At 37.7% G+C, this 24972-nt stretch overlaps 1 protein-coding gene across 1 annotated transcript in view; it reads left to right on the top strand.

Moving 5' to 3' along the window:
* The first annotated feature begins 4107 nt into the window (after positions 1-4107).
* The window catches only part of LOC120539468 (cysteine-rich protein 1-like), an 80548-nt gene continuing 59683 nt past the window's right edge, over positions 4108-24972 (top strand). The window contains exon 1 of the mRNA XM_039769545.1: positions 4108-4230. Coding sequence (XP_039625479.1) covers positions 4191-4230 — 40 coding nt within the window. The 5' untranslated portion in view covers positions 4108-4190. The remainder of the gene's footprint in view (positions 4231-24972) is intronic.

The following is a 24972-nucleotide window of genomic DNA, read 5'->3' as shown; positions in this document are numbered from 1 at the left end:
TTAAAAGGGTTAGGTGCCATTTAGCTTACAGGACAGAGTTTGAAACAGCCAAGGTAATTAGAGAATCGTACTGGACGAATGATACAGTTGTGTTTTGTTTCGTATTCAGTTTCTTATTATATATTTGTATTGTTTGTAATGCCTATTCTTTGTTTTATTGCTTTAATGACAATCGTTTTTGTTATTTCACTTTTTATAATAGGTAAAAATACCTATTTTTCTGCCCAATGTTCAGAGAATGCCTTTCAGCAATGTGTATTGTACTGTATGTGTACTGGTTTATGCCTCGGAAAGATATCGGGTGCTTGAGGTATTTCAGAAGGAAGGGAGGGAGATAGATGGGTGGCAAAAATGTACCTTACCTCACATGGCATTATTTCACATGCCAGCCCTAGTTGTTATTATTATTGAGTAGACAGGGGTCCTGGCGTTACTTCTGTGAAGTTTGCATGGTCTCCCTGTGCCTAGTTGGGTTCCCTTTGTGTGCTCTTGTTTCCTCCCACAGTCCAAAGACATACAGATTAGGTGGATTGGTGGTACTAAACTGGCCCCTAATATGTGTTTTATTCTCTTAAATATTTGATGAAGGTTTTTTTTTTTTTTTATAGTTTTCCTGATTTGTTGTTGTGGCCTAAATCATGTCTAATGTCCTTAATTTGTGTTTCTGTTAGGTGTTTATAGGTATGTTTCTTGCCTGGCTGAAAATTATGTTATGTTTTGTCTTTCTTGTATTTTTAATCCAATGTGGATCATGGTGGTAACTGCAGATGCATATATTAGTGGATGGACATCGGTTAGTGTTTTAAATGTACAGTGGTACCACTGGTCATGACAGTGATTCGTTCCAAAGCTCTGGACGCAACCCAATTTGGTCGCAACCCGAACGTAATTTCCCCATAAGATTGTATGTACAGTAACTACAATTAATCCGTTCCAGACCATATGAACTGTATGTAAATATATATATTTTTTTAAGATCAAAAATAGTTAATTATACCATAGAACGCACAGTGTAATAGTAAACTAAATGTATAACATTGAATAACACTGAGAAAACCTTGAACAACAGAGAAAACTCACATTGTAACAGTTTGTGCTAGACACTTACAAACTGCTCGCTGTAAACACTTTTTTTATGAGTTTTAAGCACAGGGAAAAAAAATGAAATGCCACTTCTGTTGCAAAACTTTTCAAACCACCGTCTACTGGCTTTAAATTCCTCAGCTTCGCCACTTGAAGAAGGATTTTGTTTTAGAAAATCGCCATGAATCTTCCTGGCTTTCTCACATATGATCGCCTCAATTACACTATCCCCTGCAAGTTGCTTCTCGCTCAACCACACTAGCAAGAGTTTTTCCACCTCTTCAAGCACTTGAGGCCTCTGCTTGGTTAGCATTGTAACTGCTTTTGCAACATCAGCTACTTTGTTAAGAGCTGTATACGCAAACAAAAGAAAATCGGAAACGGAGAATGGGAAATGATTAGAGTGTATGAACGCGTGTAGGGAAACTGGCCACTAGTGTTTTTATCTGCCATCAGAGCATGTGGTCATGAACAGATGCAAAATTTTTGCAAACTTTTTGATCATAACCCGATTTGTATGTGTTTGGAAAGGTTTGTGACCAGAGGTTCTACTGTAGTTATCTATTGTGGCATTTTGTTGATGTTCAGTGGTCTTGGAATAAGAGGATGCTGAGAGGGGTTAATTCCTATGTATTGAATGAGGAGTGTTCTCTCAATGGCCTCTTTCAGTGTGTGTAGTAATACATGTGGATGGTGTCTTTGTGGGTTTGTCAATAACAATATCAGTTGTTATATTGCCCACACTTCAAGGGTGTTATCTGCCGGTGTGTCACATAAGACTGCTGTTGTTGGTATTTCCTGTTTGCTTCTGTAAGTTAGGGGTGATCTCTTGTTTTATTTGTTCTCGTCTTGTTTGTGGGGTGAGGTTAGGGTTAGGTTTAGAGTGTGAGGATAGTTTTTCACTGACCTCTGATTCTTTGTTGTGTAATTTGGATATTGAGGTATTTCTGTGTAAAGGCTATGGGTAATTTGCATCTGTAATGACTTGTGTTTGTTTCTAATTTAGTAAATATACAATATATACACATGATGAACTCATTGATACCTTTTGTCTGTTGCATATGCTGACGGATCTTACCTGCTTTGTGGTCAGGGACATAGGCAAACCCTGAAACAGCCATAAAAGTTTGGGTCAGGTAGTCAGGCTCATCACTTTGTGGAGAGGCCATTGCAGTAGTCATACTTGGGCTGGCAACTCACAAATGTGGGCCTCTACTTATCTCACAAATGCAGTCTTTTTTATTTTGTTTAACAACTGAGCCAGCGTAAGTTACATTTCTTTTTATAATCATTTTTAATATTTAATATTGCTCCCAGAGCAGCTAGTGGTCTACCTTCAATCTTACTGGCGTGTGTGGCCATACAATTAGTGTAACACTCCCACTGGCACTGCTCTAAGGATCATAAGGCCCCCCTACCATGACAAGGTGGTATCCCTTAAGGGGGTCATTATTATTTTTATTATTACAGATAGTAGTAGTGGTACTAGTGGTAGTAGCATCAGTTGTAGTAGAACCGGTAGAAGTAATTTCAGTGCTGAGACTAAGGTTATATACCAAAAATGCTGTTTACCTTTTTAAATTAATGTAAACACAGTATTTTGTTTATTCATATTTAAGCCAACAATTTGTCTGTTAACATTAATTTGTCCAGTGTGCATCAATAACTGCTGATTCTCAGGAAACAATCATCACATCATGTGGGTAAATCCTTCAAATCATTTTGCACCCCGATTATTCCAGTTTATCCCAGCACTTGGGGGTGGCAGCATCAGGGGAATAACAGCTGAGGACCCCCCCCCCAAAAGTCCAAATTCCACATGGATATTGACCAGGCAGGTATTCAAATATGAATTCTTGGAACTTCGAAGCAGTGACGCTCTGTTTACACTCCTCTCACCATACGTGAACAAAGTCATGTAAAATTCTGGGAAGTTCGTGGAGCAAGGCGACCTGTAAATCTGTCCCTGGAGACGCATCAGGCAATATCATCAACCTACTACTGGATTCCATTTATTATTTCCATTCTCTGAACTTAACTACGTAAAATCTATCTATCTATCTATCTATCTATCTATCTATCTATCTATCTATCTATCTATCTATCTATCTATCTATCTATCTATCTATCTATCTACACTAATATTACGGAATAACGTTTGATGAGCTATCATATTTGCTTGTAACCAGCAGGTGGCTCACTTGTCTTTCAGGTTACTTGAATTCCGATTTCTTCGGTTTAGTTTTTGAGACTGAATGAACACGCCGGTGTCGTTTGAGTGCTGTTTCTACATGTAGCGCTTGTCAGACTTGTTCTATAAATGAAGCAGTCCCATTTATTGGACGTCGTTTGATTACAGCCACGCATTATTTCTTGGATAAACCTGTAATAAAGTGAATGGCTGGGGTCTTAATAGTCTGAAGCCAAATATATGGTAATCGACCATCCACAGCCTGCGCTGTTCGCTCAGTTTAAAATGTTTACACTCACATATACGGGTATCCCCCTACACATGTAAAACGTCTGAATGTTATAGGTTTGTGTAAAAGGTATTTTCTCCCGCAATCTAAAGTAGTGGTTTCTGCTTGAGTGGAAGTTACATATGTAAGCGAATGTGAGCTGACATCCCATCCAGTGTTTGTTCCCTTGCTCCTAGGAAGACGATCATTTTCACACGTAAATGCTGGTCATATTGAAAATGCATTAAAAATAAGAACTAAAATATGGCAACGTTATATGACATTGCCGACAAACTTCAGAGAGAACTATAAGTCTTTAGAAAATGTGAAAAATTTATCATGATGAATACAATTTAGACTTTCCTGCTATCGTTGTAATGACTCTATTTCGCGTTAGATGCACGGAGATGGTGATATTCAATCCACAACCCCGAACAACTACATCCCGCCCGCCTATACAACTTTGAAACTCCATGCGCGGCACGTCCAATAGGCATCCCTGGCTGGAGAGAAGGAAGCTGCTGCTGAAAAACTAAAGGGGCGGGGCTCTCAGCTATAACAAGCACTGTTAACCTGTATCAGGACACACTAAAAGTGAGACGCACAGTCCAGACAGAGTCCGCCTGAGATCAACTGTACCACTTCAACATGCCTAAGTGCCCGAGATGCGACAAAGAAGTCTACTTTGGTAAGGAAGTACGATAAACGGAAGAATCACAGTTTTCAAAATGTTTAATTGTTTAGTCAAACAAACGAATCAGTTTTTAGGAGAATCGCAAAGAGAAGCTATCGTGCCTTTAAATCTGATTATTACATATGGTTAGAGAAGGAACTCCAAGCAGTAATTAAAAAAAGAGTACACTTAAAGTAATTAGATTCATTAGTAAAAGATTAATAACAACGTATGTACTTTTAATCAGAGCATCAGTTAACAGATTATGCATTGCATTGCACACGCAGGCAGTTGCCGTCTCAGATGGCGAGTAAATTAAATGGTCAGGACGCAGTGCTGCTTTCGAGTTCGAATATTGCTCTGGTATTGCAAACCAGTCAGCCAATCAATACTGAATTAGATTACTCATGTTTGAGAACAGTATGAATGTTAACTAAAAATAACTAAATGTCCTAGTCGATGTGAGAAAATGTTTACGCATTACATACACACACACACACACACACATAGATATGTCTACAGAGTCGTTATTGTCACTTGTACAGAGTACATTTACAGTATGTTCTAGCTTGCATGTTATAGACAACATGCAACACATCCCCACTCTTACGCACCATGCCTAACGAGCTAACAACATTACATTGAAACGTCTGTCTTTCTTACCTCAAAAAATTCATAACGTGATTATTTTTCCATTTTAAACAATACTAGTTTTGCAGTTTTGTGCAGGAGACAGGGTTTGAATCCCACATTCATCATTTTATGTGTGATGTTTCCAAGCCAAACCACCTTTTTTCCAAGGTGCTCGGTTTGCTTTCCACATTCCCAAGTCAAATGGTAACTTTAAGCTGACATGTAAAGACTAAGGTCTCAACAAAGGTTGGTTTCTGTATTCTATCCAATGCCTCTGGAAGTGGCTTGAGTTCCATGTGACTCAAATCTGCCATGTGCTAGTTAAGTAAATAAATGGATGAATGTTAATTAACAACTGAATATGGAAAAATTGCCATCTGAAGACCCCAAATGCAGTTAATAGTAAAGTAGCTATTAAAAGTTCAGAAGTTTAAAAAGCAAACGAATATATTCCATATCTAATTTCCTTGCACTATCCCAATATACATAAAATTACTATTATATATAATGTAGAATATACAGTACATATGGTGTATATGTGTGTGTATATATATATATATATATATATATATATATATATATATATATATATATCTACAGTTAAATAAATGTATATTTAAAATATTAAATGCATTAAAAGACATTCATGATGGATACAGAACACTTAATTGATTTTCATTTTTGTCAGACCAGTATATATTTTAAACGCTACACACCACCAGCTATAAATAAGCTATAAATATTTAGCTATCAGACCCAGAGGTAAGGTGGTGCAGTGGTTAGTGCTTCTACACTGTAGCTCCAGGGTTCTTGATTCAAATTGAGGTCTGAACACAGTCTGCTTGTTTGATTTATTGATGACTACACTGAGAAAACATGATTAACTAGTTTATAGTTCAACAATTAATTAATTGACATTCTTGGTGGGTTCCTTTTACTGTATGTTAATCAGTTTCAAACTATTGTACTTTTGTTTACTGTTTCTTTGTCTTTATGTGTACTAATGTTGCATTTAGTAATGTGTAAAGTTTATAGTTACATTTCATGTGAGAAATTGCCACAGTGCACTGCAAGTGCTGTCAGGAGAGACTTCTTTACAATACTAAGCTGAACAGAATTGAATTGTTGATGAGTGAAGAGTGTGTGAGTGAGGGACTGGCATTCTGCCTGTTGTTGGATTCTACCTAATGCAGGCTCCAGTTTCTTAAGGCCCCATTGTGAAACAGAAAATTTAGAACATAGATGCATGGATTGCTTTAACTGCCAAAGGTTTATCTGCACATGCAAGAGGCAACACATTTCTTTTATAAGTTTAGCCATCCACCTTAATGCACATATCCTAAAGTATAAAGATTAAAATAAAAAAAAAATGTAATATATGAAATAAATGAATTAGCCAATTGGTATTGTATGCATCATGCTTTACAGGGCCATGTTAGTTCTCCTTGTATGAAAACTATGCAAAAACATAAGAAGGATGGCAAATAAGAGGAGATCAGCAAGATCCTTTTAAATGTTGGCTAGGATTTCTTTTCAACTCTGTCACTGGGTAGTTTGTTGCAGATTCCCATGATTGATTGTGAAGAAATGTTTCTTGGTTTCTTTAGTCTTAAATTAATTTCCCTTTAACTGTTGGTGGCATCCTTGATTCACTATTTAACCTAAAGAATTCTGTTGGACGGAAGGATTTGATCATTTTGGAGAACTTTGCAGCCTTCTGTGCTGCCACCTAAACAGGTTTGTCTTACTGAACTTGTCAGAGAAGGAGGTGTTTTTGTCCTCTTGGTGACTCTCCTGTAAACAGTTTCAAGCCCTTGGACTGTTTTATTTTTTTATTTTGTAGCCTGGTTACCAGCACTGCACATACCAATCCAGTTGTGGTCTCACTACCACATCATGTACACAAGGAATCCTTCATTTACATTTAACCCATTTTCTTTAATGGAAAACAATGTTTCAGAAAAAAGACAGATGATGGATAAAACTCTACAGCACAGTACACATGATGGCTGACAGAGGAAGTACGATCAAATAATTCAGATTCAGTTTATAACGAATCATTTATAGACAAAATTACTAAATTACAACAAACAGAAGGGAGGCCTCTAGTCTACAATTAAACATTATTAATGATAGAATGTCACAGAGAGATAAAAACATAAAACAGCAGGAAATATTCCATAGATTTGAATGTCAACTGATACAAAGTGGGACGTTGTTGATCACAATGTTTAAACTCTCATTTGTCTTCCAAAGCAAGCATCATATACAAATATTTAGACATACTGGAGTTTACAGTTTTGTAAGGCTGGAGCTTAGTTATGAAATTAATTTTATGACAGAATGATGCAAGTGTAGCCTAACCATATATAATATGATTATTGAGAGCAGCATATGAAAGCAATTATTCTTTGTTAATACTCAGTGCAGGAATGCCATTATACAAACAAATGGTAGTAAGCCACCAGAATGATTTGTCACAGCGTCCTTCAACATCTGAGACAAAGGGTTAAAGCAGAAGTTTGGCAATGTTTCCAAGATAAGAAAAAGTTTTGGCTACAGCTTAGATGTTTGATATACAAGGGAAATGGAGTTGGAGTAACCAGGTACCAGAGAGGTAGATGTGTAGGTGGGACTAGCTCTTATTTAGGTGTTTTGTCACTGTATTGGGGTTAAAATAGCAGGGAGGTCAAGAAGATGGAGCTTGGATAGTAATTGTCATTCAAAATATTAACAGAAGTGGAAGAATTTATATTGATGGTTATTAGTAAGAGGTTTATTAGGATAAGGAAGAATATAGAGGCAAAAATAAGGATGGATTTGAAAATTGGGTGAAACTGACTCAGAACACAAGAGCCATGGGCTGTCCCCTTCAGCTTAGGAACAGCTGTGACAGCCTTGGAGGTGACAGAATACAAGTTTGTCAATAGAGATACAGAATCTGTGAATAAGAAATGGTGTACAGCCAGTAGGATCCAGAAGGCAAATAATGGATTTGCAATAAAGTATAAGATTTGAGAGAATGTAGAAGTAGATGGGAGGGAGAAGACGAAGAGTGAAGATGAAACAGACTGTGAGGTTGACGGAATAGATGAGAGTAGGAGAGGGCATTTTTACTAACTGGAAAGGGGCTGCATTTGGACTTCTGAATTTAATTATTTAGTTTGATTCATGAAGTCTTGCAGTTGACATATTTTCTAGAAATTAGAGTAATTGCTGAGTTGTAATCTAATATTGATAGTGGAGGTGAACACCGGTGTCACATAATAATTGCCATTTTCAGCATGTAGTAGTCAGGAGTTGGGACTTCAGGCTAATGGAGACTAATAGAGCCTAACAAAGATGTGTCAGAAGAGGGAGTAGAAATGACAAAGGCAGGAGGCATGGCAACAAAATGTAGGAAACAGAGGCAAGGCTTTCATCAGAAAATACAGTATATTGGTCTCACAGGTTTATTTAGAGTAACAGGTATTCTTCAAGGTTACAATTTCTATGATTTGTAAGAGAGTAGCTGGGTCTTGAGGATTCCTCTAAAATGACTTGTAAGACCAGCTATATAATGATTTATATTGCACTAGCACAAAGATCATGAAATCTTTTTGAACTCTTAAAGAATATTTTCATTCAGGATGTTGAGTAAATGATGATAAAATGATAAAATGTTGGTGTTGATATGTTGATAAAATGTTAAATTTTACATGTCTGTGTGCCCTGTGAAGACTTGCCCAGTCTAGAGTTGTGCCTGACACTGCCAGGAACCCTGAAGTAATCAAACCAGATACAAAAAAATGGATGGATAGGTTTTAGCAGACATCAGTTTACATTACATGCACCGTTCTGTTGGGTATGACTTTCTGTCGATTCAGCCATTTTCTTTCTTTATTATAGAGTTACTAGAATCCCTAATTATCTTAAAACAAATTGTTTTTTACATTTACCTTGTGGGATGTTTCACCGTTTGTAGGATTATGAAACAAAAGAACTTCTTCATGAAGTATCCTACTGTTATGCTTTTACAGCATACTGTTTATATTTTTGGTTGTTTCCCTCTGTATTTCTTTGTGTGGGTTTTGTTCTTTTCTGGGTTTTTGAGTGGAAAAATTGCCTCTGTTGTGGGTTTTTCATTTTAGATTTTTTCACATTTTATTTTTTTTTATTACAACTTACTTTTATTTTTCATGGGAGTCACCATTTTGTGGAGATTCGTTTACTGTTTCTAACCTGGTTTCTGTGCTTGAAAGGGCATGACATGTGATATCACTGTAGTAAAGGTACAAAAGTCAGTTCTGTTTACTTCCAGATTGTCCAAGATTGTCGATTTTCTCTAAAATACCTGTATATCTTTGATTTTCAGTTTAGTTTTCTTGAATTTGAGGCTTTTGCAACTTCATTTGAGTTTTCCTTGTTTTTGGGTCCTAACACTAGATTTTGTTCTTCCATTTTTTGACCTTAGCTAATTTTTTGATAGTTTAGTTACTCTCAGTAAGATCTTTTTCTGTCACTTTGTGTCAATACATCCAGCAGACAGACTATTACCATTTCCTTGGGTATTCTGAAAATAACCATGCTCCCAATTTCTCTTTTTGTTACAAGGCCTGTAATCAAATAATCTCAATAAATCATAGACATGTGAACCACTTTAGAATAGCAGGGAGATGAAATATCTTTGAAAGTTCTATAATGCACTTTAAATGGAGAAGTAGGGCATCATTGTTTTACTGGAGGCTGAAATTATTCCTGTTGGATTAATACATGAAATAAATCACCAGCATTTTGTCAGTGCATTGAAAATACCTATGTTTATAAATTTAAATTGTAATTTGTTTTGCAAATTAGTGCTATTTTGTTTTCATTTTGTTAGGCACCATTTTGTGGTTATGTTTCCATAAAGCTTTACATTGTTGCTGGGAATGTAGTCATAGAAGTCACATCATTAACATGGCGACATTCAAGCTGGCAGCATGCAGCAATCACAGTTCAGGTTTTTCATTTCCTAACCATTCTTCCTAAGTGTTTTAAGATTTTTTTAGTTGCGGTTATCAATCTTGCTAATGTATTTTTTTTACTATGACTAGGGGGCTTCTCCCCCTGCTTGCTTCGCTTGCCAACCCCTGTGTTTGGTTAATCGGATATACAATTTTAATTTTTTTTTCTTTGGAATTCTTTCAAGTTCATTATTTGCACTTTTACTTAAAAGCTTCATTAAAAACAATATTTTTTGGAGACACATTGTGACAACGTAACATATAACTGCCCGTGAGTGAATATTGCTTCTGTTCTCTAATAAATAATCTGATTTTTTCTAATGTTTTTCCCTGTGATTTATTGATTGTCATAGCAAAAGCTATTCTCACGGTAAACTGTAAACATTTTAATACGAATGGCATATCACTATCTCCTTTGATGTGTAATGATATTCTCGGAATATATACATTACCTTTCTTTTTGCCTGTTAAAATTTGCATCGCTTCTCTGTGATCATAAATATACATCTGACCGAGTTATGTATTCTTTGAAATTCAACTTGTCGTTGCTTTAACTGGGACCAAAGATTCTCATAGCGTATGGTCTATTATTGTGTAAATCCACGTTTTGTGCATTGAATGATGCGAATGCGAAATGACTTTGTTGTCTACTCTTTGCCTTTTATTTCTGACCTTGATTTGTCCTGCTATTTTTTCAATTACACCTGGTTCTGATGATTAATCACCTTTTGTTTGTGGTAATGGGATCTTTTCAATCTTATTTTTGATGCTGTACTGATTGACATGATGTGGTTTCACAAAGGTTTTACTTGAACAATTGCTGACTTCGTAACCCCAAACACAACTTTCTAGCACCCTCTCGAATCCCTCATCCTCTGCGTCTTGACCCCCCCTTAACTGCATCAATCAATACCCCGCTATCAGTCTTTCGTGCTGTACTCTGCCCTCCCTCAATCAGACAGCCATTTAAAACCAAAAAGGCCTCAACCTGGCTGGGACGCTACAATACTTTCGAATTTTACTGCTTTCATATTCTGTATCTTTCTCTGCATGTGAATCGCGCCATTGTTTGTTTGAGCCTTTTGAATTCCACTGCTTTCATAATCTCTTATCTGCCTTTTTTCTCTCCAACGCCTTTGGCTCTCTATTCTCCGTATTGTCCTTATACGCTTTATATGCGTTGAGAGTACATGATCTGTGTGCACTATGTGCTTTTACTGCGACTGATTGTTTTTTGATGGATGTGCTCATATATGATATCTTTTTTAAATAGGACGTGTCTTTCAAGAATCTCATGTTTACGGCCCCTGCGAGACGCTCCATGGCAAGTCTCTTTTGTCTCACAGGTCTTTTAAATTTCTACAGAGAACTTCCGAGAAGATCACGTATCGTTGCCTTATTTTTGCTTTCCAGGATTTCTTTTTATAATAGAGAGATATTCGGTTAATGTTTAGTTTTGACAAGAGATAGAATCGTCTTTCTGGTTTTGATCCACACATTTACTCTTGTTCCATCTACTGGTGTATATCTTTGCCCTTGTGGTTGCCTTAATCCACGCTTGCCAATAAACAGTGGCACAATTTTCAAGTTCATTATCAGCATCTGCACTTACTGTGTTTTCTCTTAGTAGTCCAGTTTTTATCCCATACCCCAAAGACTTGCAAGTTAAGTTACTTGTTGGTTCTAAACTTGTCCTGTATTAGTTAACACTGCAATGGATTAGCACCAAGTTCAGAAATGATTATTGCTTTGTTCCTGAAGTTATTATTATTATTTCTCAATATTGTGATGACATTTTTATCCAATGCAACTTATAACATTTGAGATACACTATACACTACACACTACACTGGCAAGTGAAGAGTCTTGCTCATGGTCACAGTGTCAGTAGCAGGATTTTAACCCACAAGTTCAGGGTTTCAAGTCCAAATTTCAAAGCCTAAAGACTCTGCCTCCCTGACTTGCCAAAATGGGAACCAGCTCTGCACAGCCCTAAATAGAATTAAGGAGGTTTAATGCATGACAGTTAAGTTTTTGGCGATTTTGAATTGGGTAAGTGTAAGTGCAGTGTACTGGCATCTTGTCCATTATTGGTTTCTGCATTACACCTGATGAAGATGGATTAGCTCTGGTCATAGATAATGAGAACTGGATCTAATAGCTTTGAAAATGGATTAATGGATTTTGCTGATGGTTTTTAAAGATATATTATGCTATTGTATAGCTCGTTTGGTACCTGACTGGCGTCTTCTGTTTCAGTCTAGGAAAGGATTTCCTAGATGTGTGAAGTTTTTATGTTCTTTCTATGTTCGCATGAGGTTCCTCCCACAGTCTAAAGGCACAATGTCAGGTTGACCTAATGAGTGTAAATGTAGCGGAAGTGGACAAAGTTTTGCTGCCTCATTCTGGGCTGGTCTTTGCAACATACCTATCACATCTGGGTTTAATGGTAAATTGCAATAGTAAATTAAAGGTAAAATTTCCACAAATGTTATAATTTTTTTCTTTACACAGAGAACTACTGATAAACGAAAAAGGTTACTAAGTAGTCTGGTAGACATCAATACTTTAGGGACCTTCAAAACTCGACTTGCAAAAATGAATCGGGAATGACCAGCTATGTTGGACTAAATACTTCTTGCGAGAACTTTTCTTATGTTTGCATGTACACATCTAAGCACACAATTACTGTTTGCATACCAAATTGCAGATGTTTTAAAATACTGCTTGCTCAAAATACCACAGAAGTAATCTCTACTCATCTTGAGATGCAACTCTCATAAAAAATTATGTTGCAATGTGCGGTGTTATTTCACAGGGTTAGTGATTGTTTCATGGGCTGCAGCCTATCGGTGTAATATCTCCTGGAGGTATAACATCAGGCTTGTTCACACAGGAATGTAAAGTGATAAAATGATCTGTCAATGAGCAGGCCTGTTAGGGTGGTCTCCTTGGAATTTGAAAGAAGCAGAGTACAGGAGAGCTGAAGGCTGATAACCTTCAGTGCAGACATTCTTACCTGGAGGTAACAGCTGGGCTGACTTACAAAAGGAAATTAAAAAAGATCTTTTGATTTACATTCAGTATCCAGCCATTTCATAACATGATGTTCTTCCCATTTTTTTTACTTTTTAAAAGGACATGTGTTAGTGTTTGTATTATCGTGGTATTTCCCTAAATGTATTATCGTGGTATTTCCCTCCACTTGCCCTTTTACCTGTTTCCTCAAGGGTAAGTGTTCTCGTCAAGTTCGTTATCGGGTTGGTCTACTGTTGCACTTTAAGATGAACACACACACATAGATAAACACACACACACAGACCCTAACCACAGTGCTCCATGAATGACACACACACGCTGATTAACCCTTAGTACTTTAAATCACACAAGTACTATAAGAATAACAGCCTGTCATTCAGCACTTCAAGAGACTTACTTATTTTCGGGCACGAACAACATATGATGTTTTAGTGATATCTCAGACCTAAATATTACTTTTGGTCTACAAGAATACATTTAAACATACAAAGACTCAGCACTCTTTACTATAAGCTATTCATCAGCCAAGAATACCTTCTTTCTCGTATTTGTCCCTTCTATTGAGTATAGCGCTCTCACTCTCAGCCTTATAAACCTCGCAGCACAGAAATAATGGCAAAAATCCGGCTGTCACCAGGTGCTCAAAGAAATCTAACTTATTACTTCAATCACTCTAGACATTAAGACAAAGCATTGCAAGTTAAAAGCAGCATGGTATTTATTACAAGAATAATAATAATACCACAAGAACAAAGAATACTAGAAAATAGGTAGTGATAGGAAAGTCTGAATATATATAGTCTTTAGAAAAAGCTTACGAAAAAGTTACAGATGACAAGGATGAATGCCCCAGGAAGGAGTTTTATTTAGCAATCGATGTTCATGATGCCTTTCTGACGACCAGGGCCGTCTTCGTCCATTCCTCTTCTTCTTTGCTTCTCTCTTCTTCTCCCTTTGCTTCTCTCTCCTTCTTTCCAAACCAAGGCATATTTATTATGAAATGTCAAGCCTTGGTTTCAAAACACATGCACCTGATTGGCTGGCTGTCCAAATGATTGATGAATTAATTCAATGTCCGTTTTCCCACACAACAAAACCTTTGATGTGCTCTGAGGTAGCAGTAGTTCTTCCTGTCCCAGGCTATAAAGCAAATTGTTGTTCCATATGTCCATCCATAAAGTAATCAATAGCCTGAGGTTAGGGTCAGCTCAGCATCCTTTCCCAGGCTATAAAACCAAATTAGCACAAAGCTATGAACAAGTGTTATAAAAGTAAGGTGTAAGGAAAGAAAACCTGATTTAATTTGTTAATTTCATCTGTTGTCTTGTCTTGAACAAAATATAATAGAAACCAAAATACACCATAACACTCCACCCCTATTTTGGTCAGACAAACTAAAGATGAACTGTGAGTCCTTCAAACCCTTGGCCGTCCGGGTTGGTAGTATGTTCCCATGCCCTTCCAGTCGCCTCCTACTGTCCAAGTACTCAGTCCCTCAAGCAGATTTGGCTCACCAAGGACATTTGAAATACTTCACAGCTCCTACAATTAGCAGATAAAGAAAAATGTATCAGCAGATGCAGTTCTTATGCTACGATCCCATCAGATATACTGCAAAATTTGCCATTGTCATTTCATAATGATTCCATAACATTCTGAATCCTTGGCTAGTTGACTCTAGTAATTCCTGTGTTCTTTTACTTCTGCAGCTCTTGTCTTTATTTCTTCAAATGCCAAAGATGCTGTATGCAAAATGGAAGCTGGATTGCCTAAATCTTAAACACCTATTCCAAGTTCAAGTGGTGTGTCAATTCTAAATTAATGTCTGCCACATTACTGTGTTTCACCTAAACAATGGTAACTATTTACTCCACCCCTGGACCCCTAAAAATGAGTCCATCTATCTAAGCTACAATTCTATACAAACAACAGAAATGGTTTTATAATGTCTTTGCATCTGATAACTAAATACCTGGTCTTAGGAAGGAACACGTTTCCTCAGATGAGGCCTTCATCTCAACTATCAAATAAACCAAAGTAATTTCCCCTGCTCAATTTATTCAATCAGTAGAGATCCGACTGCCACCAATTCTGGCCAGAATAAATTGGGACATCCTGTATGGGGCATCAAGTGTCTTTCCATCCAACAGATCACCACTGGAAGCTGCACCCAACAGGTGGACACCCTCTCCTGTTCCCTCCTTGAGCACTAAAAATATTTTTGGCTTATACCACTACTTGGTGTTCATGTGAAATGCCTCCTTCAATTCTTAGTGTCCTTCTCTAATGTGATCACTTTCCCATAACAATTACCTCTTGCATTGTACATTATATTACATTTCCATAGTGTCATATGAATTCTCTATGATAAACTTTACAGTTCTGAACTTTAATATCTTATACAATGTAGGATACCAGTTTGTCAAAAGGCCCAAAAACTTCTCTAAATTTAGTTGCTCTATTTTGTTCTAAATTTTGTTCACGCTTTCTTTACTTTGTTTTTTTTTTGTAGCACACACTATTGGACCAATTTACTCACTAAATAATTACATTAACAAAACTGCAAATCTAACATTCTAGTTTAGAATTCAAAGCTAAAATGGCATAAAAGGCACACCAGGTGTTAGGTGGTTTGTGGCGTGGCGTGGTTAGCTCAGCTGTAGCTAGAGTGGGACCAGCCTGGTGGAATCACAGAACTCAATGCCATTGCCACCCCTTTAAATGTAGCAAATGTTAAAGTGCACCCTGAGCACAACTCTTTGGAGGACCACCAGAGGAATGCTAGCTGCCTTCTTTCTTGCTGGAGCATCACTTCCACAGTCACAGATACTGTTGTGCAGCTCCCTGCAGTGCAGCTTCTTGCCTTTAAGTGACTAAGATTATAATCCTTAGGGCATCCAGCACTCCATTTATCCCCCTCTTTGTACTCACTTAGCACATTGCAAGCTTCTTTACTTATTTCCACCACTGGTCTTACACTCATGCCCCTTTACACCTTTCCATCACCCACAAAGCACAGAATATCTATGACCCCCAACTAATGGGCCTCAAAAAGGTGGAGGAAAATAGCCTGTTTCAAAGTTACAATTAAAACACAAGACACTATATTGACATTTAACCCACTCCAGAATGGACATCACTTTAAATCACCTAGTTTAGCCTAGTGGGCTATACACATCAATATACAGGCTACAAAAAATTAAAACAAATGCTAAATAAGGCATAACCTATCTGTCTAGGCCTTTTGGACAAAGTGATTCCCTCATAGTCTTCTTGATTGTCTTGATCATTGTTCTCCCTTTGGGTCCTATGAAATCCCTACAAATGTGTCCTAAACTATCCTGTCTTGCCCTTAGAAACCAGCTTCCCTCTGCATGCAGTACATCCCATGGTATGTGCTTATGGAAGAGAACACTTAGCTTTTATCTCTCAGTGTCCAGGTGTCTTTTCCTCAGTCCAGTGCTCGACAATGGTGGTGATGATGATGCAGTCCCTTGGCCTCTTTCAGCAGGATTCTGATGCTTGCTTCAGGTCATAGTATAAAAACTTTGTCGCACACAAATTCAGTCCAAACATAAACAGTTCATTCTGGTTCTAATAAAGTCTGTAGAAATGGATGCAAAACAGTATTTTCTGGCTTTCAGTCAAATCAAGTCTTTTGTCCTTTTTTCTAGCAGCCACTGTTTCTCATTTTCTGGATGATGTTCTTCCTAGACTATTAATCCAGACCTTGTTATCAGGTGTAATTATTAATAGTGCTGCAACTTGCCATACTTTGTCCTCAACCAGAGTGAATGAAATAATATTCATTTCTAATTGAGAGAAAAAGAGAGTGCTCACATATTTTATTAAAATGTCTGCCTTCTGTCCCTGCTCCACAATAACTCCTAGAGCTCTTTACCTACAGACTTAACAAATATGTGGCACCTGTCTTTCTTCCTGCTTTGGTGCTTATGTGACAAAGACCCTAAAAACTACCCAGCTGTTAGTGTGAATCACAACAGGCCTTTCAGTATGTCCTTCTTACTATCAAAGCAACAGCTTTCAACTCAGCTCCCTAGCTACATTTTTCACCCCTTTGTTCTACATGCCAGAAACTGGATGGTAAGCCACTGCCTTCCATTTTCTTATTCCCCAATATGAATGTGCTGCTTGTAACACCAATCAATATACAGTAAATTTTGTTTTCTAAGCAGCACTAATCAACATGGGCTTTGAAAGGTGTGTTACTAATAACCAGCTTCATTTCTACTGCTGTTGCTGGATGTTTCACTGCCCTATAGCCTGTAACAGCTGTTCACCTTTAAAGTTATCAGGATCAATGCTACTTCAGTGTTAAATGTAAAAACGTGCTTTTTTCCTTAAAGCAACGGTCAGTTTGGGCAGGTCTACACTCTCACTCCGCTTATCTCAGTTGCAGGGGACCATCTTTAAAACGCTGGCCTCAGGGGGTTTTCTTTCCACCCCTCGCTGAGACCTGACAACTGCTCCTCCCCCGCTGCTGCCTGCTGCTGCAAGCCGCTCGCCTCGCTATCATAAAACACCTCTGCCTGTTTAGCCTGCACAACAACCAGCATACTTGAATGACTGCCTCCTGTCCCATCAGCAATCTGCTCTGCTATAAACTGCGCTCCGGCGTGCAGCGTAAGAGCTGCTCGTCCTTGCCTTTCAACAAAAGTGGCTCTCTTATCAGCAAGCAGATATGAGAGTGCAGCGATCTGCGACAAACTTAGTTTCCTACATTTCTCTCCTGTTTCTCGGGGTCAAAAGACCCCGAAATCAAAGCACACACTTTAACACTGAGGGATCGTTGCTTAATCTGTGTGGCATTCTCTTTATACATTTCTACGTGTACTGCTAGCTGCTTGCGACTTTTTGGCCATCTATTTCTCATCTGTCTTGCCTCCACAACTAACTGCTTTATAATAATTAACAATACATAACCTGTCTGACCAGCAGACAAGTGTATGTTTTCTATTTTAGCCGCCTTTGCCTCCACTTTATGCAGAGACGGCTTCTCTGCGTCTTTGACTAGCACAACGGCCTGCGATTCTTCACTCTCTACACCCGTTGCCGTTAAAGTTATGGCTGATGCGTCCGTTTTTAGCGGAGAAAACACAGCTTTAACAGATGCTTCTACCGTATACCTAAAAAACTTTACAAATGCTGTTGATGCACGCTGACATGTGCCGGCTGTATGCCAGCATGCAATTACAGCATATTTGCCGCCTGTGGACGATCCATCCCTGTCTTTGAAAAATGAAACCAAACACACAAAAATGCAACACATGATTACTCCGTTAAATCCTGCTCGCTGCGCCAAAAATGTATTATAGTGGTATTTCCCTAAATGTATTATCGTGGTATTTCCCTCCACTTGCCCTTTTACATGTTTCCTCAAGGGTAAGTGTTCTCGTCAGGTTCGTTATCGGGTTGGTCTACTGTTGCACTTTAAGATGAACACACACACACATAGATAAACACACACACAGACCCTAACCACAGTGCTCCATGAATGACACACACACGCTGATTAACCCTTAGCACTTTAAACCACACAAGTGCTATAGGAATAACAGCCTGTCATTCAGCACTTCAAGAGACTTACTTATTTTCGGCATGAACAACAATACGGTGTTTTAGTGATATCTCAGACCTAAATATTACTTTTGGTCTACAAGAATACATTTAAACATACAAAGACTCAGCACTCTTGACTATAAGCCATTCATCAGCCAAGAATACCTTCTTTCTCGTATTTGTTCCTTCTATTGAGTATAGCGCTCTTCACTCTCAGCCATATAAACCTTGCAGCACAGAAATAATGGCAAAAATCCGGCTGTCACCAGGTGCTCAAAGAAATCTAACTTATTACTTCAATCACTCTAGACATTAAGACAAAGCATTGAAAGTTAAAAGCAGCATGGTATTTATTACAAGAATAATAATAATACCACAAGAACAAAGAATACTAGAAAATAGGTAGTGATAGGAAAGTCTGAATATATATAGTCTTTAGAAAAAGCTTACGAAAAAGTTACAGATGACAAGGATGAATGCCCCAGGGAGGAGTTTTATTTAGCAATCGATGTTCATGATGCCTTTCTGACGACCAGGGCCGTCTTCGTCCGTTCCTCTTCTTCTTTGCTTCTCTCTTCTTCTCCCTTTGCTTCTCTCTCCTTCTTTCCAAACCAAGGCATATTAATTATGAAATGTCAAGCCTTGGTTTCAAAACACATGCACCTGATTGGCTGGCTGTCCAAATGATTGATGAATTAATTCAATGTCCGTTTTCCCACACAACAAAACCTTTGATGTACTCTGAGGTATCAGTAGTTCTTCCTGTCCCAGGCTATAAAGCAAATTGTTGTTCCAGATGTCCATCCATAAAGTAATCAATAGCCTGAGGTATCAGCTCAGCATCCTTTCCCAGGCTATAAAACCAAATTAGCACGAAGCTATGAACAAGTGTTATAAAAGTAAGGTGTAAGGAAAGAAAACCTGCTTTAATTTGTTAATTTCATCTGTTGTCTTGTCTTGAACAAAATATAATGGAAACCAAAATGTACAGCTTTTATACACCATAACAGTGTTCGATGATATGTTGTTAGATAAGGCCTTTCTTTGGGTTTGTCTTTTATTCTCATATAATGGCCTAAGAGAGGAGAAGAACAGAAGAAGAAACATGTCTTGGAAGATTAGTGTAGATGTGTGACTTAAAATAAATATGCATGAATGTAAAACAACAACAACATTTATTTATATACTGTAGCACATTTTCATACAAAAAGTAGCTCAAAGTGCTTTACATAATGAAGAATAGAAAAATAAAAGACACCGTAAGAAAATAAAACAAGTCAACATTAATTAACATAGAATAAGAGTAAGGTCCAATGGCCAGGGTGGACAGAAAAAACAAAACAAAAAAAAACTCCAGACAGCTGGAGAAAAAAATAAAATCTGTAGGGATTCCAGACCATTAGACTGCCCAGTCCCCTCTGGGCATTCTACCTAACATAAATGAAACAGTCCTCTTTGGATTTAGGGTTCTCACGAAAGGACTTGATGATAATGGTCACATAGACTTCTGGCTTATAATCCATCCATCATTGTTGGAGCATCATGATGCTTTGAGTAGGTGGTGGTGGCACAGGAAGAAAAGAAACAGAAGAGAGAGTAGGGGTCAGTACGGATTTTAGAGCCACCATGAATAGTTATTATGATGAATTGAACATACAGAGTATCAGGATTAAGTTAAAGTGAAGTTATGAGAAGGCCATGTTAAAATAATATGTTTTCAGCAGTGTTTTAAAGTGCTCTTCTGTATTAGCCTGGCGAATTCCTATTGGCAGGCTATTCCAGATTTTAGATGCATAGCAGCAGAAGGCCGCCTCACCACTTCTTTTAAGTTTTGTTCTTGGAATTCTAAGGAGACACTCATTTGAGGATCTGAGGTTACGATTTGGTAAATAAGGTGTCAGACACTCCGATATATAAGATGGGGCGAGATTATTTAAGGCTTTATAAACCATAAACAGAATTTTAAAGTCAATTCTAAATGACACAGGTAACCAGTGTAGTGACATCAAAACTGGAGAAATGTGCTCGGATTTTCTTTTCCTAGTTAGGATTCTAGCAGCTGCATTCTGCACTCGTTGCAAACGATCTATGCCTTTTTTGGGTAGTCCTGAGAGGAGTGCGTTACAGTAATCTAGTCGACTGAAAACAAACGTGTGAACTAATTTCTCAGCATCTTTCAGTGATATAAGAGGTCTAACTTTTGCTATGTTTCTTAAGTGAAAAAATGCTGTCCTAGTGATCTGATTAATATGCGATTTAAAATTCAGATTACAGTCAACAATTACCCCAAAGCTTTTGACCTCTGTCTTAACTTTTAATTCTAATGTATCCAGTTTATTTCTAATAGCCTCATTGTATCCATTATTGCCAATCACTAAGATTTCAGTTTTCTCTTTATTTAACTTGAGAAAGTTACTATTCATCCATTCTGAGATACAAGTCAGACATTGTGCAAGAGAATCGGGGTCATCAGGTGCTATTGATAAGTACAGCTGTGTGTCATCAGCATAGCTGAAGTAGCTCACGTTGTGCCCTGAGATAATCTGACCTAATGGAAGCATGTAGATTGAGAATTTTTACTTTTAGGTCACACTGATTATCTATATGAAAATTAAAATCGCCAACTATTAAGAGTGTGTCATAGTTTGTAATTAAAATTGACATTAAGTCAGAGAATCTGTACTAATAAAAGGCAAAGCCCTCACTCACTCACTCACTCACTCACTCACTCACTCACTCACTCACTCACTAACTCATCACTAATTCTCCAACTTCCTGTGTAGGTAGAAGGCTGAAATTTGGCAGGCTCATTCCTTACAGCTTACTTACAAAAGTTGGGCAGGTTTCATTTCGAAATTCTATGCGTAATGGTCATAACTGGAACCTAGTTTTTCGTCCATATACTGTAATAAACTGCAGGTCGATGGCCGTGGGAAGCGGAGTTGTGTCTCGCATCATCACGCCTCCCACGTAATCACATCAACTGACTGTGAATGCAGTACATAAAGAACAAGGAAGAGCTCCAAAGAGCGCTGAAGAAAAAATGCATTACACAATTGAGGAGGCAGAAAAAGAATAGTCGAGTGACGCATACAAGCATATTCATAAGTGCAGCTACTGCGGAAACAAAGCACGTGTAAACCGTAAGTTTAAATTAAGTTTATAGACACACTCCTTAAATTAAGTTGATAGACTGGCTGCCGCTGGCGTTTATCATGCCCACGACTAATACGATATTCGCGGGATACAAGTTTAATGAGAGGACGCAGGGTATAAACGAAAGTTTTGATCACTTTGTAACTAAGTTAGAATTGTTGGTGAAGGACTGTGCTTATGCAAATTTCGAGACACTGTGTTTGGGAGGGGGATTGACAGTTAAGGCGGGGGGGATAGTCATGTCAGCATCTCCCCTCCCATTCACCTCATTTCATTCACTTCATTTCGCTCTGAGCTGAGCTCCGCAGCTAACGCGGTCTTGCGGAAGCAACTTTGTGACGCTGCCACCAAATACTCACAGAAAAATCCACAAGTTAATACACATGCTGTCTCTAGGGTTTCTCCGCACTCTGAATCCTCCAGGCACTACTGAGCATAATCTAATTTTGAGGGTTGGGACACCAATAATATTAGTGAAAACCTTACAGCTACCGAGACTTTGTAACGGCACGAGACTTCAGGTCACGTGTCTGCAAAAGAACCTAATTGAGGCAACTATTTTTACTGGCGGTTGCTCAGAGGAGAGAGTTTGCATTCCTCGCATCCCCGTTATACCCTCTGATCTCCCATTTCAATTCAAATGCTTCCAATTTCCAGTGAGGTTCTGCTTCACGATGACAATTAATAAGTCTCAGGGACAGACCCTACAAAAGGTTACATTGACAATCATGTTACATTATTTTTAAAATGTTTCCTTTTCTTAGCACAAGCACAGCTGAGAAGCTTTGATGCATGTGCTCCATAACGCATTAAAAAAATAACGCATTTAATCACACTTTGCATTCCAAGCAAAGGGGAACTTTTGTCAATGCATGATTTCCTGGCACATCGATTACATTGATGCACACACCAGAGCTACAAAAATGGAAGAGTCTGAAGAAAGCGCGTTGCTAGGTCTGATCGGAGGCAAATTTCATTTTGAAAGACTACCCGACGGAAGCCTTGATAAAAGCATGGTTTTGTGCAAACTGTGCAAAAAGGAGTTTGCATACCACCGACGCACTTCAACCTTACGGTACCATCTAAATGCAAAACATGTTACAGCAGAAACTGTGTATGATGTTAGCACTACCAGTACAAGTTTGAGTACCAACAAAAGGTGTCGGCAGCCCAAACCTGATGAAATTACTGGCTTCAGGGCCAAAATTCGTAAGTCAACATCGGTCAAACTTACAAATTCTCTCGCAAAATGGATTGCTTTGGACTGTAGACCACTAACGGTGGAAGATAGGGGATTAGAAAATGTGCTACAGTTAGCGTCCGGTGATCCAACTTTCCAACTGCTGTGCCGAGAGACTATTTCAAGTAAAATTCAACAGCTTTATGACACTGAAAAGCAAGCAAATTTAGATGCATTACAGAAAGTGGACTTTGTGGCTCTTCCTGGGGCTCATTGGACTTCCGTGACCGTTAGTAATTTTAATTACATCTAATTACAGAATGTTCAATGATCACACTGTTTTAGCCTAATGTACTAAATAATTTTGGCTAAGGTTACTCGGAGTTTAAAGGTGAAGCTGGTCAGATTACCTTTTATGTTTCTGCCTTATTTTTTTAGGAAGAAAAACCACTTTATGTTGAATTTTTTTTTATTATTATTTAAAGACAATACCATTCTGAACATGTACTTAAAGTACTTACAATACCACTTTATTTTTAAGTCTGCCCAATTTTAGCCAGGGGTGATATTTTTGTTTCTGTTTTGAACTGAAATTTTTTTTCAGAAATTAAAAGACCTTGTGTTTACAATATTCATGTCCATGTCTATTATTTAATTCTGTCGCCCACTAAAACCCTTTTAAATTAAAAACAAATTTGCGCTTTGGGGAAAATTTTCTTGTGCAATTACATGCGATTACTCAAGATTAATTAATTACAAATCCTCTAATTAGATTCATTTTTTTACTCGAGTCCCATCTCAAATATATATATATGTAGATATGTATATATATATGTGTATATATATGTAGATATGTATATGCATATATATGTATATATGTGTATGTGTATATATGTATATATATATGCATATGTGTATATATGTGTGTGTGTGTGTGTATATATATATATTGTTGATATGTGTATATATATGTATATATATGTAGATGTGTATATGTATATATATATATATAGATATGTGTATGTGTGGATATGTGTATATGTAGATATGTATATATGTATATGTATATATGTTTATATGTGTATGTATATATATATATATGACAGCAACACTCATAACTGTGACAAAACAATTACATTGTCAATCATGTTACGTTATTATTAAAATGTTTCCTTCTCTTTTTCATTACTTCTTTAACACACTACTTCTCTGCTGCGAAGCGCGGGTATTTTGCTAGTTCTTTAAAAAAAGACGCGTTGAATTTTGGAGGTCTATACACGGATAATACTAGATCTTGAGAATCTCCATGGTTAACAACGGCAAGATACTCAAAGGACTTGAACTTACCAAAACTGACATCTTCACATTTTAACCGGCTCAAGTAAATGTTTGCCAATCCCCCCCCCCTTTTTCCCTGGCAGTCTGCACGAGTAAAACTGTAATGCGGAGGCACAGATTCGATTAAAACAGCCGCGCCGTCTGAGTTAAGCCACGTTTCACTTAGTGCAATAAAATCTATTTTTTTATCACTAATAAGATCGTTGAAAAAAAATGTTTTGTTAGTTAAAGCTCTAACATTTAATAGTGCCATATTTAATGTTTCGGATGGGCAGAGATCAGTACTATATGCGTATTGCTAGATTTTCTACGTGCATTGAGATTGCTTATTACAGTATTAATGTTGTGCACTTCAACAGAAGATTCTATTAGACACTTATCATGTCCTAGCACAACAGTATCATTTCGGAATGGGTTAAGAGCAGAGATAGATAGTCAAGATAAACAAATTACTTTAGATATGTTTTCGGAGAGGACCCGGGTGCCGAAACTGTTCGGATGCAGGCCATCTCGCTTGAAGAAACGTGGCCTTTCCAAAAAGAGATTCCAGTTGTTGACAAAACCGATGTCTTACTTCTTTCAGAAATTTCGTAGCCAGTTGTTCAATCATAGCAGACGACTGTAGTATTCGTTGGATCATCTGACGAGAGGCAGTGGACCCGAAATGAAGATCTTTGCCGATGGGGTCCTCTCCTTCGTGTCTTTAATCAAAGCTGCGAAGTCAGCCTTGAGGATTTCTGATAGTCTGTGCCTGTTCAAGACACTGTTCAAAGTATATTTAAATATCTATTTCATGAAATACTCATTTATTTTATTAAATAAAGGAAAAGGTTTGTTAAACTTTAA

This window comes from Polypterus senegalus, chromosome 11, assembly GCF_016835505.1.
Source record: "Polypterus senegalus isolate Bchr_013 chromosome 11, ASM1683550v1, whole genome shotgun sequence".
NCBI lineage: Eukaryota > Metazoa > Chordata > Cladistia > Polypteriformes > Polypteridae > Polypterus > Polypterus senegalus.
Note: the sequence above shows the minus strand (reverse complement) of the source record. Positions and strands in the feature narration are given on the sequence as shown.